At 38.7% G+C, this 16,565-nt stretch overlaps 1 protein-coding gene across 2 annotated transcripts in view; it reads left to right on the top strand.

Moving 5' to 3' along the window:
* The window catches only part of ATP8A1 (ATPase, aminophospholipid transporter (APLT), class I, type 8A, member 1), a 290,919-nt gene that overhangs the window by 95,335 nt on the left and 179,019 nt on the right, over positions 1 to 16,565 (top strand). For both annotated transcript variants that reach the window (XM_006877299.1, XM_006877300.1), the window contains one exon: positions 3,413 to 3,482. In XM_006877299.1, coding sequence (XP_006877361.1) covers positions 3,413 to 3,482 — 70 coding nt within the window. The remainder of the gene's footprint in view (positions 1 to 3,412; positions 3,483 to 16,565) is intronic.

Genomic DNA, 16,565 nt, shown 5'->3' with positions numbered 1-16,565 from the left:
AATTTTTATCTGTTTTTCCCTTTTAAATAACTATATGGTATATTTGCTTTTATTTAAACAAATGTATTGAAATGAAATATTAAAATAACTCCATTTTTCAATTGGTATATCTGTATCTGAGTCATAAACAACTTTCTTCAGAGTGTTGCATTACTGCTGAAGACAGTGTGATATATATATATATATATATATATTTTTTTTTTTTTTTTTGGTGATATAATTGTCTATACCACAGCATTAGGTAGGATATAAGACCAGGAATCTTAAGGCTAGTGGTCGGGAAGCACTGTTACAGGCATCAATATTTATGTGAAATAAATCTGAATCAGTAAGAAATGCACCCTCTATGAGGGTGAGTCAAAAATTATCCACACTCTGGCTGTAGAATTTATTTTAATCAACTTCTAGAAAAGACAAATACATCATTTTTCTACATAGTCTCCTTGCTTTTCAAGATACTTTGTCCATCCATCAACATGCTTTCGTATTTCCATATTAAAAAATGTTTTAGGCTGAGCTGCAAGCCACAAATGCATTGCTGTCTTCACTTCTTCATCAGAGGTGAATCTTAGTCCTCAAAGAGCTGCTTTCAGGGGACTTAACTGACTTACCAATGGAGCAACATCAGGACTATAGGGAGGATGCTTTAACACCTCAAAATGAAGATTTCACAGAGTGTCAGTAGTGTGAGCAGAGATATGCAGACATGCATTCTCGTGCAAGATATCAACACCCTTGGATAGCACTCCTCTGCGTTTAATCAGAAGTCTAGGCTTCAGCTCTTCAATGAGCATCTCAGTGTAACGAGCACTGTTGATTATTGAACCTTTTTCCTGATAGTGTTCCAGTACTGGTCCTTGAGAATCCTAGAAAATGGTCAGCATCAATTTTCCACCTGATGGTTGACTTTTGAACTGTTTCTTGGTCAGCTATTGAAGATGTTTCCATTCTGTACTCTGCCATGTACCGTCAGAAAACTGACCAAGAAAAAAACCTGTTTGGTTCCCTTAAAGCACCTCTGATGAAGAAGTGAAAACAGCAGTGCATTCGTGGCTCACAGAGCAGCCTAAAACATTTTTTTAAGATGGGAATACAAAAGCTTGTTGACAGATGGACAAAGTATATTGAAAAGCCAGGAGATTATGTCAAAAAAATGATGTATTTGTCTTTTCTAAAACTTGATTAAAATAAATTCTACAGCCACAGTCCAAGATAATTTTTTATTTACCCTCGTAATTATGTGCTCCTTTTTTTTAATGGTCTTTGGGAGTTTTGATATTCATATTCATATCTGTTGAGTATGAAAGGAATCCTGGTGGTTGAACACTTGCTACTAATTGCTGCTTAAACTCACCCAGAAGCTCAATGGGAGAAAGAACTGACTGTTTACGCTCATAAAGATTACAGCTCAGAAAACCTTATGGGACAGGTCTATTGTCATATGGGGGCACTATGAATCTAAATATATGTGTACTAACAATAACAACATTAGATGTAAGACCAGCTCTGGTAGCGTAGTGGTTACGAATTGGGCTGTGAACCGCAAGGTCAGCAGTTCGAAACTACCAGCTGCTCCGTGGGAGAAAGATGAGGCTTTCTGCTCCCATAAAAATTTACAGCTTCGGAAACCCTGTACAGGGTCACTATGGGTTGGAACCGACTCGACGGCACTTAACAACAACAGGGAAGAGCATAGAACACAGTGATGATTCTACTGACTTTATTCCTTATGGTCAAATTATAGAGTCCTTTGTTGTAATCAGTGGTGTACCTGAGTTTTTTGCTTTCGATTCCTGCATTACCATGTTGTTTCTCATATTTCTTACATTTTTAGCAAGTAGACTTCAGTTATGGGCTAAAGGGTCTTTAAAGATTGATATGTTGTTGTTGTTAAGTGTCATTTGGTTGTCTGGCTGGTTATGCACCATGGATCTGTTCCAACTCATAGTGACCCTGTATAAGGTTTCTGAGGCTATAAGTCTTTACAGGAGCAGAAAGCTTTCCATCTCTTCATGGAACAGCTGGTAGTTTCGAACTGCTAACCTTGAGGTTAGCAGCCCAGCTTGTAACCACTATACTACCAGACCTCCTAGTCCATCTAGTCGGTTCCTACTCATAGAGACCCTATATAGGGTTTCCCAGGAGCATCTGGTGGGTTTGAACTTCTGACCTTGTGGTTATCAGTCCAGTGTTTATCCTACAGCACCACAGCAGGATTCCATCATCACTGGTAAGACATTTCAATATATCTTCAAGGGCATCACCTGGAAATATTGCTTTTACTCTAGACAATTAAGTATCTGCCTTTTCTCTTTGACCTTTCTCCTATATAAGACAAACTTGTGCCCTGGCTAGGAGAGGCATTTCTTTTTCTGTGCCAACTTTAGATGCTGTCCTGGTTGGAGTGACCATGTTCCAGTGGCTCATTATAGAAGTAATGCGGTCTGTCCAACTTAAAATTTAAACACTATTTTCTTTACTTGTATGCTCTGAGAGGCCCCTGGGAGATTAATGATAGGAAGTCTAGATGGAGGAAGAAGGAACTTAAATATTTCTAGCTCTATCTGTAGGAAATTGCTGGTTGTATGGGATGCTACCAGATCTGACTGCTGCTGTGTTTTAGATTCATCTCAGTTCAGTAGCAGCAGAAAGTTAGAAGGTGTAAAACATAAATGTTGATCGTCAAGTTAAAAAAACATGCAGACACTTGCCAAGCCCCCCCCCCCCCCCCCCCAGTTCTGGAGAGAATGCTTATACATATGTGTTTCTGAGTGAAACCCTGTGTTCTGGGTCTCTTAAGTGTTATTTGCTGCCTTTTTGCTAGGTGTTATGTATTTGTGTGTTTTTTTAATCAGCTTATATCACCAATGTTAAAATATTTTCCTTATTAGCTTAACTCTGCCAGTATAAATTATATTTTTGTGTGATGGTAGTTTGTTAGTAATCACTTTAAAAAAAAAGTTGTAAATGCTTATATTGTCTACTAATTTTGCCATTTTGTGTTATTGAATATGTACTTAAAGTTAGTTGTCATTTTTGTTTTTAATAAAAGCAGTGACATACAAGCCATCTCTTAAGATATTAGCTTGCATATTTAACAAATCTGAGCATTGAACCAGAATGCTAGTCTACCCTGGTGGGTCTTAACCCTTGTAGGTTTCTAGGGAGCCATTCTATAAATTACTCTTTCATGGCAGTGGATGGTACCCTGGTGCCTTAAAAAACACAATGTAACTTTCAAAGGTACCCAACTGTACACCCAGGAGATAGATTGTTAATGGGGAAGTGTAGGGCTCATAATCTGATCAAATTTATTTTTTCACAGTGAGTATTAAAATACTTGAGGCATGACCAACGTATATGTGCATATTCTCAGTACGATGCCACATTATGGAAAACTGCTTTCTTTCAGCTCTAGAAAAAGAATGTCCGTGATTGTTCGCACTCCATCCGGGAAGTTACGACTTTACTGCAAAGGAGCTGTAAGTTTTTATTTTTGCCTTTACAGTTTTGATTTATGGCAGTATATAATGTGTATGTGAGGCATTCTGCTATGGAAATGTAACACAGATGTTTAGCATGAACTTGCTGACATGCGTTTCTGTTGGTATTTTATTGTAATCGTGTTCAGCTCAGTGTCTTCTGGCAAAATGTAGAATTCCTTCTGGATAAATTTTGGGCTTTGAAAAAGTTTGGCCAAGTTTACTTTTATAATCCAGTCTTTGATACATAATATTTGAGGTTTATGTGGTATAAATGGTATTAGAAAGCATTTAAATAAAGTAAATATTTTTGAATTTTATTAGCAAGTGGGCAGTTTACACGAGATTGAAATGAATTTTTTGCAACAATTGAAATTGAGAAGAGAAAACAAAGGACCATAGTTACTGCTCTGATTTCTTCCATAGTGATTCTCATGTGTCTTGTATTGTTTTCATAATAGCAGATCTTTTTTTAACGTTGGCTGGTCTGATATATTGGCAGGCCGTGGGTTGGAACTGACTTGACTTAACAGCAACAACATGTTGACAGAAATAGTCTCTAAGTGGCACAAACAGTTAAGTGCTCAACTGCTAGCTAAAGGTTGGCAGTTCAAACCTACCTGGAGGTACCTCAGAAGGCATGCCTGGTAATCTACTTCTGAAAGGTAATAGCCTTGAAAACCGTGCAGAGCAGTTCTAGTTTGCACACACAGGGTCGCCACGAGTCAGAATCCACTCAACAGAAACAAACAACAACAATGACAGAAATAGTGCTCTGTCATTCTAAATGAATTTTCTTTTTTAAAATATGTGTACCCAAATAAAACCTACTGCCACTGAGTCAATTCTGACTCACAATGACAGCGTAGGACTGAGAACAACTGCCCCATAGGGTTTCCAAAGCTATAAATCTTTGAAAAAGCAGACTGTCTCATCTTACTCCCTCAGAGCAGCTAGTGGGTTTGAACCACCTACCTTTTGGTTAGCAGCTAAGCTCTTTAATCATTGCACACCACCAGATCTCCTAAAATAGGTTTACCTCATGGAAAAATGAGAACTCTACTGACCAGGGCCATTTGTTGGTTATTAAGATGTGTTAGTATTTTCTTTTTAAAATTGTCTTTTATGGATGCCTAGTTGATGAGCTTCCCAATTTGTTAAGTTGGTGTTGGTGCCGTTGAGTCAGTTGGAGACCTTATGCATAACAGAACGAAACACTGTCTGGTCTTGCACCAACCTCCAGTCATTGGAGCTTCCCAATTTTAAATATTATCAGTAACCTTGCTCTATCAAATGTAGATTTGAAAACTGAATGTTTTAAAAGCACCAAGCTAGCTATTTCAGTTAATGTTGATGTTTTTGAATGCCTTGGTTTTTAAAGCATTGAAGCAAAATTTTTGAGTACCTTGGTTTTAAAGCATTTTAGTAAAATTATTTCATGTTGTTTCATGAATTCAGTTTTAGAATTAGTTTTGTTTTATGCTTTTGTTGATTCAAAGACCTAAAATTTATTATGTACATTGTATTGATACTTTAAGACTTTAAGCTGGGTTCTGGAGATAGAAAAAAAAGTAAAACTCAAGACTTTTCAGAAGCATAAGACTAGTCAGAGAAATATATGTAAGAGAATATTTAGATAAAATGCAAAGGTATAGTACAAAGTTCTTCTGTATCCCAGTGTGGATAGTTTTTCTAAAACAGTGTTATAAAGAGGAACCTATTTATTTAACTCTAACATTTGACAAAGCAAGAAACTGAGAGGAATACTAGAGTTAAAGGCAACAGAGGTAAACACCATTTTATATATACGTCCTGAAATAACAATCTACCAGTGGATGCATAGGTGGACACACAAGCTGACCAGGTGTGAGGAGAATGAGACTATATCCACACTTATATATATATATAGGTTTGGCAGAGGATATTTCTACATACTTATTTACTTATGCTGCAAAAATATCCATGAATACAGGGGTCAAAATTATGAGAATTATTAGCTGTAAACAGAACACCGTGAAGGAATGAGTTTCTTAGCCTGGGAGCTCAGAAACAGTCTCAGGTGACAGCAAGATAAATTAACATGAAATTGTCCAAAAAGTCAATGTTCTATATCCTATTTTGGTCAGTAATAACTAGGGTCTTGAAAGCTGGTGAGTAGTTACTTAAGGTGCAACTATTAATCTCTCTGTGTCAGAGCAAAGATGAGTGAAGGACATTAAAGATTTATGGAAATAATGAGTCCATTGGACTGATGGGTCAAACTTATGAGCCTCCATGACCTTGAGACCAGAATGGTCATCTACCACTTCCAACCACTCTGAAAGGGGTCACTTTAGAAAGGCCCTGGACAAAGTAGGAGAAAAATGTGGAACAAAACTCAAATCATAAAAAAGATCAAGCTTACTGGTTGGATAGACACTGATTGTTGTTGTTGTTAGGTGCCATCGAGTCGGTACCGACCCATAGCAAACTTATGCACAGCAGAACGAAACAGACTAGTGGAAACTCTGAAAGTATGGCCCTATGTCATCTTTCAGGCTGGAACGGAATTCACTCTTAGGACGCAATATTAAACCAACAAGTAAACAGGTGTATAAGATGAACAATAAGACATGCACTCCTTAGACTAATCAACCATTTGAGCTCAAAAGGAGGCAGCATTTGTTCAAGGACAACATTTCGAAGGTAGGAAGGGGTATGAAAGAAGGTGAAGTGTCAACAAAATGCCAAGAGGGAGTGGAAAAGGTGATGTGGCGTTGTGGGGATTGCAGTCCGTGATGTGAAACAAAATGTAAGTGATACGTTGAATGGAAAACTGACTTGCCCTGTAAACTTCACCCAGTACACAATAGAATTTTAAAAGAGAAAGGAAAAAGCCCTCCCATTTTAAATGGCTGATATATATCCAAAATACTTATACTCAACTCACATTTTTCCTTTTAAAGTTATGGGTAATATTCGACTTTAAAACTTTAGGGTGTTGAAGCAATGAACAAAAAATTGAAATGACCTCCTTTTGGAAAAATCACAGAAATGGTTCACATGTATTAATTTGCTGTATTGCATGTTTTTCCCCCACACCCAATCTGGCTATGAAATGTGTCTTAAGTAGTAAAAAGGCATACCCATGTAAAATAGCATGGAACATTTGAGAACTACTTAGGGTTTGGCAGGAAAGAGCAGGGTGTAGATACAAGTTATGTCCCACTGTTATTTTTTTTTTATTCCCCAAGCACAAGAGCTTGTATTTTTTGTTAGTTATTCTGATGCTACTGAGGAAGATGATTAGGTACTGAAAAAGAAATGCACCGATTACAACCGATTGAGGCTACTAGTCCAGACAAGAATCTACAAGGATCCAAACCCAGACAGTTACAAAGAAGGTTAAGTGAGAGAGCGGTTTGGGATTTAGTAATTCACAGTAATGAAAGATTCTGTTATTAATTGGAAGGTTAATGGTTTGAATTCACCCAGTGACTCTGTAGAGGAAAACCCTGGCAATCTACTCCCACAAATGTTGTTGTTGTTGTTAGGTGCCATCTAGTCGGTACCGACTCATAGTGACCTTACGCACAGCAGAATGAAACACTGCCCGATCCTGGGGCAACCTCACTACTGTTGCCACGCTTGAGTCCATCAATGTTGCCAATTGGCCATTATTGGGTTGTGTGACTCAAAAATCCACTCAACAACAACAAATAGATGAGCAGTGAGAAACAATTATCTAGGATTATTGGCAGATTTCTGGTTGGCTGACTTTAAGTGATGGGTGATGCCTCTTCCAAAGATTGAGAATTGAGAGCTACTACTGAACCAACAAGGCAGAGAGATCAGGATTTCACTGCAGAGAAATCTGGGGTGCAGGTACAAATTTAGGATTTAACACATGTTACTGAAAACTAAAAGTAGGACATTGAATGGGATCTTGCATAAAGAAGATATATGAAAAGTCAAAGATCCAGGAGGGGAGATTAAAGTTATTAGGAGAATCTTAAGAGTCTGTTGATGCCTTGAGTGAGTAAATAGTCAATAGTGACAAATAAAAAGAAAACTAAATTAAAACAAAAACAAGACAATTAAGAAGTAATCAAGAGCTAGATGGTGCCAGGCTACCACTGCCAACCACTCGGGATCAAAATAGGAGGCCCTGGATAGAGTGGTAGAAAGCACATAAAAGAAAAAATCAGAAAAGATCAGACATACTTATGGTCTCGTTGAGACTGTTGGAACCTCTGAGAGCATGTACCTTATAAAACCTTCTATCCTGGAACTGAACTCACACTAGATAATTGCCTTTCAGCCACACCAATAAGCAGGCCTATAAAGTAAAACTATAATACCAGAACTATCAGCTGTACAAGACCAAAAGGGCAGCATTTTCCCCAAAACAAAATTCACATAGCAGGAAGGGACAAGAAAGAAGCATGAATAGAAATGGAAAGTATGCTGTTACATTGTAGGGATTACAACCAGTCACAAAACAAAATGAGTCTACACTGTTGAGTGGAAAACTAAGTCCTCTGCTAACTTTGACTCAAACCACAATAAGGAGTTGTTGTTGTTTTTTCAAAGTAGTAAAATCAGTGTTACTTCTAGTCAAACTAGCATTGTTGTCATTAAGTGCTGTCAAGTCAGTTCCGAGTCCTAGTGACCGTGTATAGAGATTCCAAGTCAGTTCCGAGTCCTAGTGACCGTGTATAGAGATTCCAAGGAGTGACTGCTGAGTTTGAGCTGCAGTTCAAACTGACCTTGCAGTCTAGTGTATTAACCCACAGCACCCAAACCACACAACTGATTTAATCTTGGGTGAATGGAGCATAGTATGTGCATGACTGTTGTATACCTTTTATTCCAAAATCACAAAAATAATGGATTATTAGACAGAGGAAATTAATAATGCCAGGTTCAAACACTGGATTGCAATCTTTGTTTTGTACACTGAAGTAGGAATAGAAGATCAAAGCAGTATATTGAATCTGAACTAAAGTTTTGAACTAGGAAAGATGGGGAGTCCTCAGCTCTGGGTTCACAATCAGGAACATGGCATGGAGTTTGGCTTCTGTGGGCAATAGGAGCAAATATGACTAATGTAAAGTGCAGACAGGAACCTGCTTCCCTGCTTTGACGCTTAAGACAGTGATAAGCTTCCCTGTTGACTTAGTAATTGGATTCGCAGTACCTTTAGTGTTGCATACACACCCAATGAAGACCTGGTTCTGGACAGGAGGTGGAGGAGAGGCAACTAGAAAACCACTTACATTGACCTGCGTGCAGAGAAGAGGGAGCGAGAGCAAAACTTAGAGGCACACAAGGAAATGTCAAAAGAGATAGCAAGCGATGTAAACAACCTGAGCATGCTTTCACCCAAGATTTAATCAGTTGTATAGACTAGTCAAAAAGAAAATGTTTCAAGTGCAGCATGACAAGGAAGTTGCAATTATTACTAAATAATTTAGTAAAAAAAAAAAAAAAGGAGATATATGTAAACTAAATTAGAATCATAAATGTATTTAAGAAAAAAATCTCTGGATTAAATACATTTTGAAGCATATGGGGTAATATTGAATTGGAAGATAGCACTGAAGAATTCATCTCGAATACAGGGGCTGTGCTGCTTTGAGAACACAGGAAAAATAATTCACAAATGTATTATGTAATTTTTACAATAATGTAAAAAAGAAAGCAATGGTAACTGTGTGTGTGTGTGTTTGTGTGTGTGTGAGAGAGAGAGAGAGAGAGATTATGGGTGTTTTTTTCTACCTTTTTTAGATATTCTGCAATGAGAATGTCTTGCTTCTTTAATTTTTAAATGAATAAAATGAAAAGTACAAAATTTGGATGTGTAATCATACCCAGCTTAGGAAAAGTTGCCTGTACACCTACTCCCTCACTTAATGACTGTCTCATTTTCTCACATTTCACATTTAATAACAATAGTCAATATTCTACTGCTTTTGCTCATCAGTGACATTCTTCTGGTTAAGGTTATGTGTTAGCTTGACTGTGCCGTGAGTTTCCGTGGTTCGTCAGTTATGAAGTGAGGTAGGGTGACAGTTTCATAATGATGTAGTTATCCTCCATTTTCACATAATGCTGGTTTTCATCTAAGCTGACTGAAGCATCTTTGGAACATAACCACGTTGATAAATGAGTTTGTTATTAAGTGCCATCGCGTCTGTTCTGACCCATAGCAACCCTGTATAGGGTTTCTGAAGAGCAGCTGGTGAGCTTAAACTGTCTTTGTGGTTCAAATCAACTTTGCAGTCCAGTGCATTAACCCACAGCGCTACACCAGGACTCCAAGTGAGGAGGAGGAGTTGTTGTTGTCAAGTCAATTCCAACCCATAACAATCCATAAAATGAGGAGTGGGTATATACAAATAAAAATTTAGTTTGTTCAGCAAAATAGTATTCCTACTCCAAAACTTAGATACTAGAGGAAAAAAAATTGAACTTGGCTAATAAACTTATTACTTTAAGGATTTTAAAGTGGCTGAGGGAGTGTTTGAAAATGCCAAATTCAGCGCTTTTTGTTGTTTTTTTAATACACTTCAGTGCTATATGAAAAGAAAACCACTTGTGAAATTAGTTATTTTTAGCCGTTCAGAGGCAAAATATAAATAAATCTCAAGGCACATAGAAACTCAAAAATAATTGCTTTGTTGTTGTTTGTTGTTAAGTGCCCTCAAGTCAGTTCTGACTCATAGTGACTCTTCATTTAAATCTGATTGTAACGTCCACAGCCACCATACCCAAGCCATGTATTGTCAGTTGCGTCATGTGCATGTGAAAGCTCAACAATGAATAGGGAAGGGGTAGGGGGAATGGATGCCTTTGAATTGTGGTGTTGATTAAGAATATTGACTATACCCCAGACTGCCAGAAAAATGAACAAGTCTGTCTTGGAAAAAGTATAACCAGAATGCTACTTAGAAGCCAGAATGGCGAAACTTCATTTCATATACTTTGGACACATCATTAGAAGAAGAACACCATGCTTTGTTAAGCAGAGGGTTCGAGACAGAGAGGAAGACCCTCAATGAGACAAATTGCCACAGTGCTGCAACAGTTGGCCCAAGTCTAGCTGAGCATAGCCTAGGACCGGGCAGTATTTCGTTCTGTTGTAGATAGGATTATTATGAGTTGAAACTCACTCATTGACACCTAACAACAGTGTCTTTAGAAAACATTCCATTTCATAAGTACTCAAGCTTCATGCAGCAGGGCAATCTCAATGTATTGTTTAATCTGACGTTAAGGTCAGATTTCTGGATAGGAATTGGTTAATTTCTAGCAAGATTATCTAGGTGGCTTCATTATAAGCTGCAGTGCTTGAATGATTATGACCTATATATTTTTTTCATTGTTACCTTCTTATTGTTAACCTGCATTTTATTGAGTAACCTTTGTTTATTTGGCAATACTATTTCATGTAAGGAGCCCTGGTGGCCCTGTAGGATAAGCACTGCACTACTAACCACAAGGTCAGTGTTCAAACCCACCATTGGCTCTGTGGGGTAAAGATGAGACTGTCTGCTTCCATGAAGGTTTACAGTCTCAGAAACTTTATATAGCATTGCTGTTAGAACTGATTCGATGGTCGTGCGTCTGGTGTGGTCTCACGCATAGTATAGTGTGGTATTCCATAAAAGTTTAGTTTCAGGATTATTGAAGATTGTTTCAAGTGTTACATATTTTATTTATTTAACAAATACTTATTGAGCACTACTGAAAAGTTGGTGGTTGGAACCCACCACCTGGGAAACAAAGCTCTGGCAATCTGCAACCATAAAGACGACAGCCTTGGAAACCCTGTGGGGAAGTTCTCTGTCCTAGAGGGAGGGTTGAGTTGGAATTTACTCAACAGCCACAGGTTTGTTACTGCTTTTAACCATGTGCGACAGACTATGAAGACAGAGCTCTGGTCTGACTTATGGAATTTAGATTGTGGAATGAAAGTCATATGTGAAATAGAAAATCTCACAGCCTGCTTAATGATTAAGGGATAAGTGCCTTGAAGGAAAAATTATAAAGTGTTATAGTCTGGAAATTTAGGGAAGGCCTTTTTTAGGAAGTAACCTTTGGACTTCAGCATAAAAGATGATTAGAAACTCCCTTTTTTGAATGAAAATTCACCCGATAAGTTATGAATCATAAGTGTAATTTTCCTTGAAGCCCTAAGCTGTTTGTTGCCTGGTACTGATGAGTCGATTTTTAGTTCATAGTGACCCCATGTGATACAACTGCCCCATAGGGTTTTCTAGGCTTTACAGTGAATAAGGAAGACCATAGAAGAATTGATGCTTTTGAATTATGGTGTTGGAGGAGAATATTGAAAGTGCCATGGGCTGCCAAAAGAACCAATAGATCCATTTTGGAAGAAGTGCAGCCAGAGTGCTCCTTGGAGGCCACGATGGCCAAACTTCGTCTCTCATACTTCAGACATATTGTCAGGAGGGTCCAGTCGCTGGAGAATGATACCATGTTCGGTAAGGGGGCGGGGGTGTCAGAGATAAAGAGGAAGACCCCCCAATGAGATGGATTGGCCAAGTGGCAGCATCGATGGACTCAAGTGTGGAAAGAGTAGTGAGGTTGGCCCAGGATCGGGTAGTGTTTGTTCAGCTGTGCATAAGGTCGTTATGAGTCAGCACCGACTCGTTGGCACCTAAAAACAACAACAACAATCTTTACAGAAGCATATCACCAGGTCTTTTCAACTGTGACTCTGCTAAGTGGGTTCGAACTACCAACCTTTCTGTTAGCAGCCGAATGCTTAACTGTTTGGCACCTCCAGTGTGTGACTTTAATTTGAATATCCAGTAGTATGCCATCACCATGATTTTCTGCTTTACCTTGCTGAGGGACATAGCACCAGGTAACTGAATCCAGTTAAGATTTTCCATAAACATAGACTCCATAGGTTCTGAATGTGATCACGCTTCAGTTCCTGTGAAGAAGCCTTTGATTGGAATCCTGGTGTGGTGCTGTGGGTTAATGCGCTGGACTGCAAAGTTGTTTGAACCACAAGGTTGGTGTTTCAAGCTCATTAGCCACTCCTGAGAAACCCTATACTGGGTTGCTATGAGTTGAAAGTGACTCGATGGCACTTAACAACAACAACCATATACTAAATATTTGATGCTGCCATCTATATAAATGAGGGTTCAGAAAACAAAACGAACACATTGCCTTTGAGTCAATTCTGACTCAGAACAACCCATGTAGGGTTTCCGAGACAGTCTCTTCTTTCTCTAAAGAAACAACCGGTGGGTTGAGCTGCCAACCTTGCAGTTCAGTGAGGGCCACTATGGGTGAAAGCATGTACTTTTGTTTTTGTTTTTTTATATGTAAGCATGGCTAATTATCATTGTTATTTAAAACAAGTTATGCATTTCAACAGAAGACCACAGTCAACTCCCTGCTTACCTCAATACTGTAAATAGCAAATCAATTTCTTCTGTTCTCAGTATCCTCCAATTTGTATGTTTGGATGCATTGCAGAGTGTAATCCCCTTATATTATTACTTGCCGCTTGTTTTCTTTATTTATTTTTCTTGAAGATATGAGTTTTAAAATAGCTTATTTTAATTTCATTAACCTCTGGGGGAAAAATAGAGTTTACATGTTATACCTTATATTCTTAGGAAGGAGCCATGAGGGGAAATGATCGTTTCCTTTTTTTTTTGCCCCCATCCCAATTCAATCTCTGAAAAATCAAAATAAATTTGTAATTGGGACTGGGAATAGTCCATCTGTTCTAAGGTCATTGGGTTCTATTTCTCTTAAGAGTTCTAAATCATACTCCATTACTCTGCTTCACATCTCAGCCCTGAGTCTTGAAACCTCAAAATGGGTAATACCACTGAAAATGTAACTGTAGGTAAATGATTTATTTTTTCCTGGTGTAATAAAACCAGGAAGGCTGAACACTAAAAAATTTTAAACACTAAACTAAAGCAGAAAAAAAGTAAAGGAACAAGAGGGAATTTTGAAGTGAAGAAAATGAATAAACAAAGTGGTACATAGAGCTAAAACTGAAAAGGACTTTAGAAATAATCCAGCAGTTGCATCTTGCTGATTAAGTAAATTTAGTCTTAAAGCCTTAAGTGACTCAATGAGAACTATTCCGCATTCCGTTGATTTCCAAATTCCATTGGGTCACCTACCTTTGGAATGGTCACAAATAAGGTTCTCTTCCAGTCAGTTGGCCAGATAGTTGTCGTCTAAATTTCTTGGCATAGATGATTGAGTGTCTCCTGTGCCACTTAATTTTGTTGAAAGATTTCAATTTGCATTCCACTATAGTACAACAAATTGAGAAGTGGGTGGTGGTTTTGAGAGTTAAATCTCCTTTATGGGTCTGAGACTGAGAGACACTGGGCTGCGCTGAATCCACTGAAAAGGGCCAGCAGGGTACCATGGGAGAACCTTCGACAGCCTTGTTGTTGTTGTTAGGTGCCATCAAGTTGGTACCTACTCAGAGCGACCCTATGCACAACAGAACAAAATATTGCCCACTCTTGGCCAACCTCACAATTGTTGCCACGCTTGAGCCCATTGATGCTGCCACTTTGCCAACCCATGTCGCTGGGAGTCTTCCTCTTTTTCTCTGACTCTTCACCTTGCCAAACATGATTTCCTTCTCCAGCGACTGGTCCCTCCTGACAATATGGCTGAAGTATGAGAGACAAAGTTTGGCCATCCTGGCTTCCAAGGAGCACTCTGGCTGCACTTTTTCCAACACAGATCTGTTTGTTCTTTTGGCAGCCCATGGCACTTTAAATATTCTCCTCCAACACCTTTATTGACTACGCAAAGGCTTTTGATTGTGTGGATCATGACAAGTTATGGACAACATTGCAAAGTATGAGTAGTCCGGAACACCTATTTGTGCTCATGAGGAATCTGTACATGGATGAAGAGGCAGTGGTTCGAACAGAACATGGGAAAACTGAATGGTTTAATATTAGGAAAGGTGTGCAGCAAAATTTTATTCTTTCACCATACTTATTAAACCTGTATGCTGAGCAAGTAATCCAAGAAGCTGGGTTCTATGAAGAAAAATGTGGCAGCAGGATTGGAGGAAGACTCAATAACAACCTGTGATATGCAGATAATCCAGCCTTGCCTGCTAAAAGTACGTACTGATGAAGATCAAAGAGCACAGCCTTCGGTATGGATTACATCTCAATATCAAGAAAACAAAAATCCTCACCACTGGACCAATAAACAACATTCTTATCAACGGAGAAAAGATTGAAGTTGTCAAGGACTTCATTCTTCTTGGATCAACTATCAAGACTCAGGGAAGCAGCAGTCAAGAGAGCAGATGACGTATTGCAATAGGCAAATCTGTTGTACAAGATCTCTTTAAAGTGTTGAAGAGCAAAGATGTCAGCTTGAGGACTAAGGTGCGCCTTACCCAAGCCATGGTATTTTCAGTAACCTCATATGGATGCGAAAGCTGGACAGTGAATAAGGAAGATTATAGAAGAATTAATGCATTTGAGTTATGGTGTTTGAGGAGAATATTGAAAGTGCCATGGGCTGCCAAAAGAACAAATAGATCTGTGCTGGAAAAAGTGTAGCCAGAGTGCTCCTAAGAGGCCAGGATGGCCAAACTTTGTCTCTCATACTTCAGACATGTCAGGAGGGATCAATCGCTGGAAAACGATATCATGTTTGGTAAGATGTAGGGTTAGAGAAGAAGAGGAAGACCCCCAGCGATATGGATTGGCAAAGTGGCGGCATCAGTGGGCAACAATTGTGAGGTTAGCCCAGAACTGGGTAGTGTTTCATTCTGTTGCACCTTACAACAAGTGGCATGCATGTTTCTCTGATTCTGGAAGCTGTGCCATCAGTATTTCAAATGCTAGCAGGGTCACTCATAGTAGACAGGTTTCAGAAGAGCTTCTGGACTAAGACATACTAGAAAGAAAGGTCTGGCAATCTACTTCCAAATATTACCCAATGCAGGCACAGCAGAACATTGTCTGACTCTCTTGCTTTCAACACGTCATCAGGGTAGACTGTCCACTGGAGGAGAACATCATATTTGGTGAAGTAGGGCCAGAGAGGGGATGGGAGACCCTCAGTGAGATGGATTGTCTCCATAGCTACAAAGATGTGCTTGAATACGCAGGTACTCTTAGGATGGGGTGGGACCATGGGATGTTTCATGCTGTTGTACCTATGTTGGAGTCAAATCATCAGCACCTAGGAAGGACAATCCCTAAAAGGATCTGGAGTCATTGAGTTGTCCCTTTGAGATTCTCCACATAACCCTAACTTCTTATAGACTCTTAAGGAATATCACCCACACTCATCTGTGAGTTTGTCATTTTGTGGTGACTTATGTGTTGCTGTGATGCTGGAATCTGTGCCAGATATATTTGAAATAACAGGTTTCAGTGGAGGGTCCAGACTAAGACAGACTAGGAAGAAGAAGAGGCAGGCTATTTCTGAATGGTTAGCCATTGAAAACCTTATGAATAGCAACCTGTCAACATTGTCAGTCACAGTACGGGAAAATATCAACAGAATAGTGTTAGATATAGTGCTGCAAGATAATTTCCTTAGATTAGAAGACATTCAAAATACAAATGGGAAAAAGGTGCCTCCTCAAAGTAGAGTTGGCCATAATGACAAGAATGAAGCTTTTGGGACCATCATTTGTTGATGATGCCCAACTCAAAATGAGGAGAAACAGCTGCAAACATCCATAAATAATTGAAGCATGGAATATGCAAAGTATGAATCTAGGAAAATTGAATGTTATCAGAAATGAAACAGAACACATAAAAAGCAATATCCTAACCTTTAGTGAGTTGAAATGGACTGGCATTGGCCGTTTTGAATCTGACAATCATATAGTTTACTTTGCCAGGACAAAGTCAAAAGAAATGGCATTGCATTCATTATCTAAAAGAACACTTTAAGATTTACCTTGAAGTGCAGTGCTGTCTGTGATAGGATAATATCCATATGCCTACAGGGAAGACCAGTTAATACCACTATTATTACAATTTAGCAACTAACCATGAAAGTTGTTGTTGTTGTTGTTAAGTGCCGTCGAGTCGGTTC

The sequence above is a fragment of the Chrysochloris asiatica genome, unplaced genomic scaffold (assembly GCF_000296735.1).
Source record: "Chrysochloris asiatica unplaced genomic scaffold, ChrAsi1.0 scaffold00465, whole genome shotgun sequence".
In the NCBI taxonomy this organism is placed as follows: Eukaryota; Metazoa; Chordata; class Mammalia; order Afrosoricida; family Chrysochloridae; genus Chrysochloris; species Chrysochloris asiatica.
This window is presented reverse-complemented; position numbering and strand designations above follow the sequence as displayed.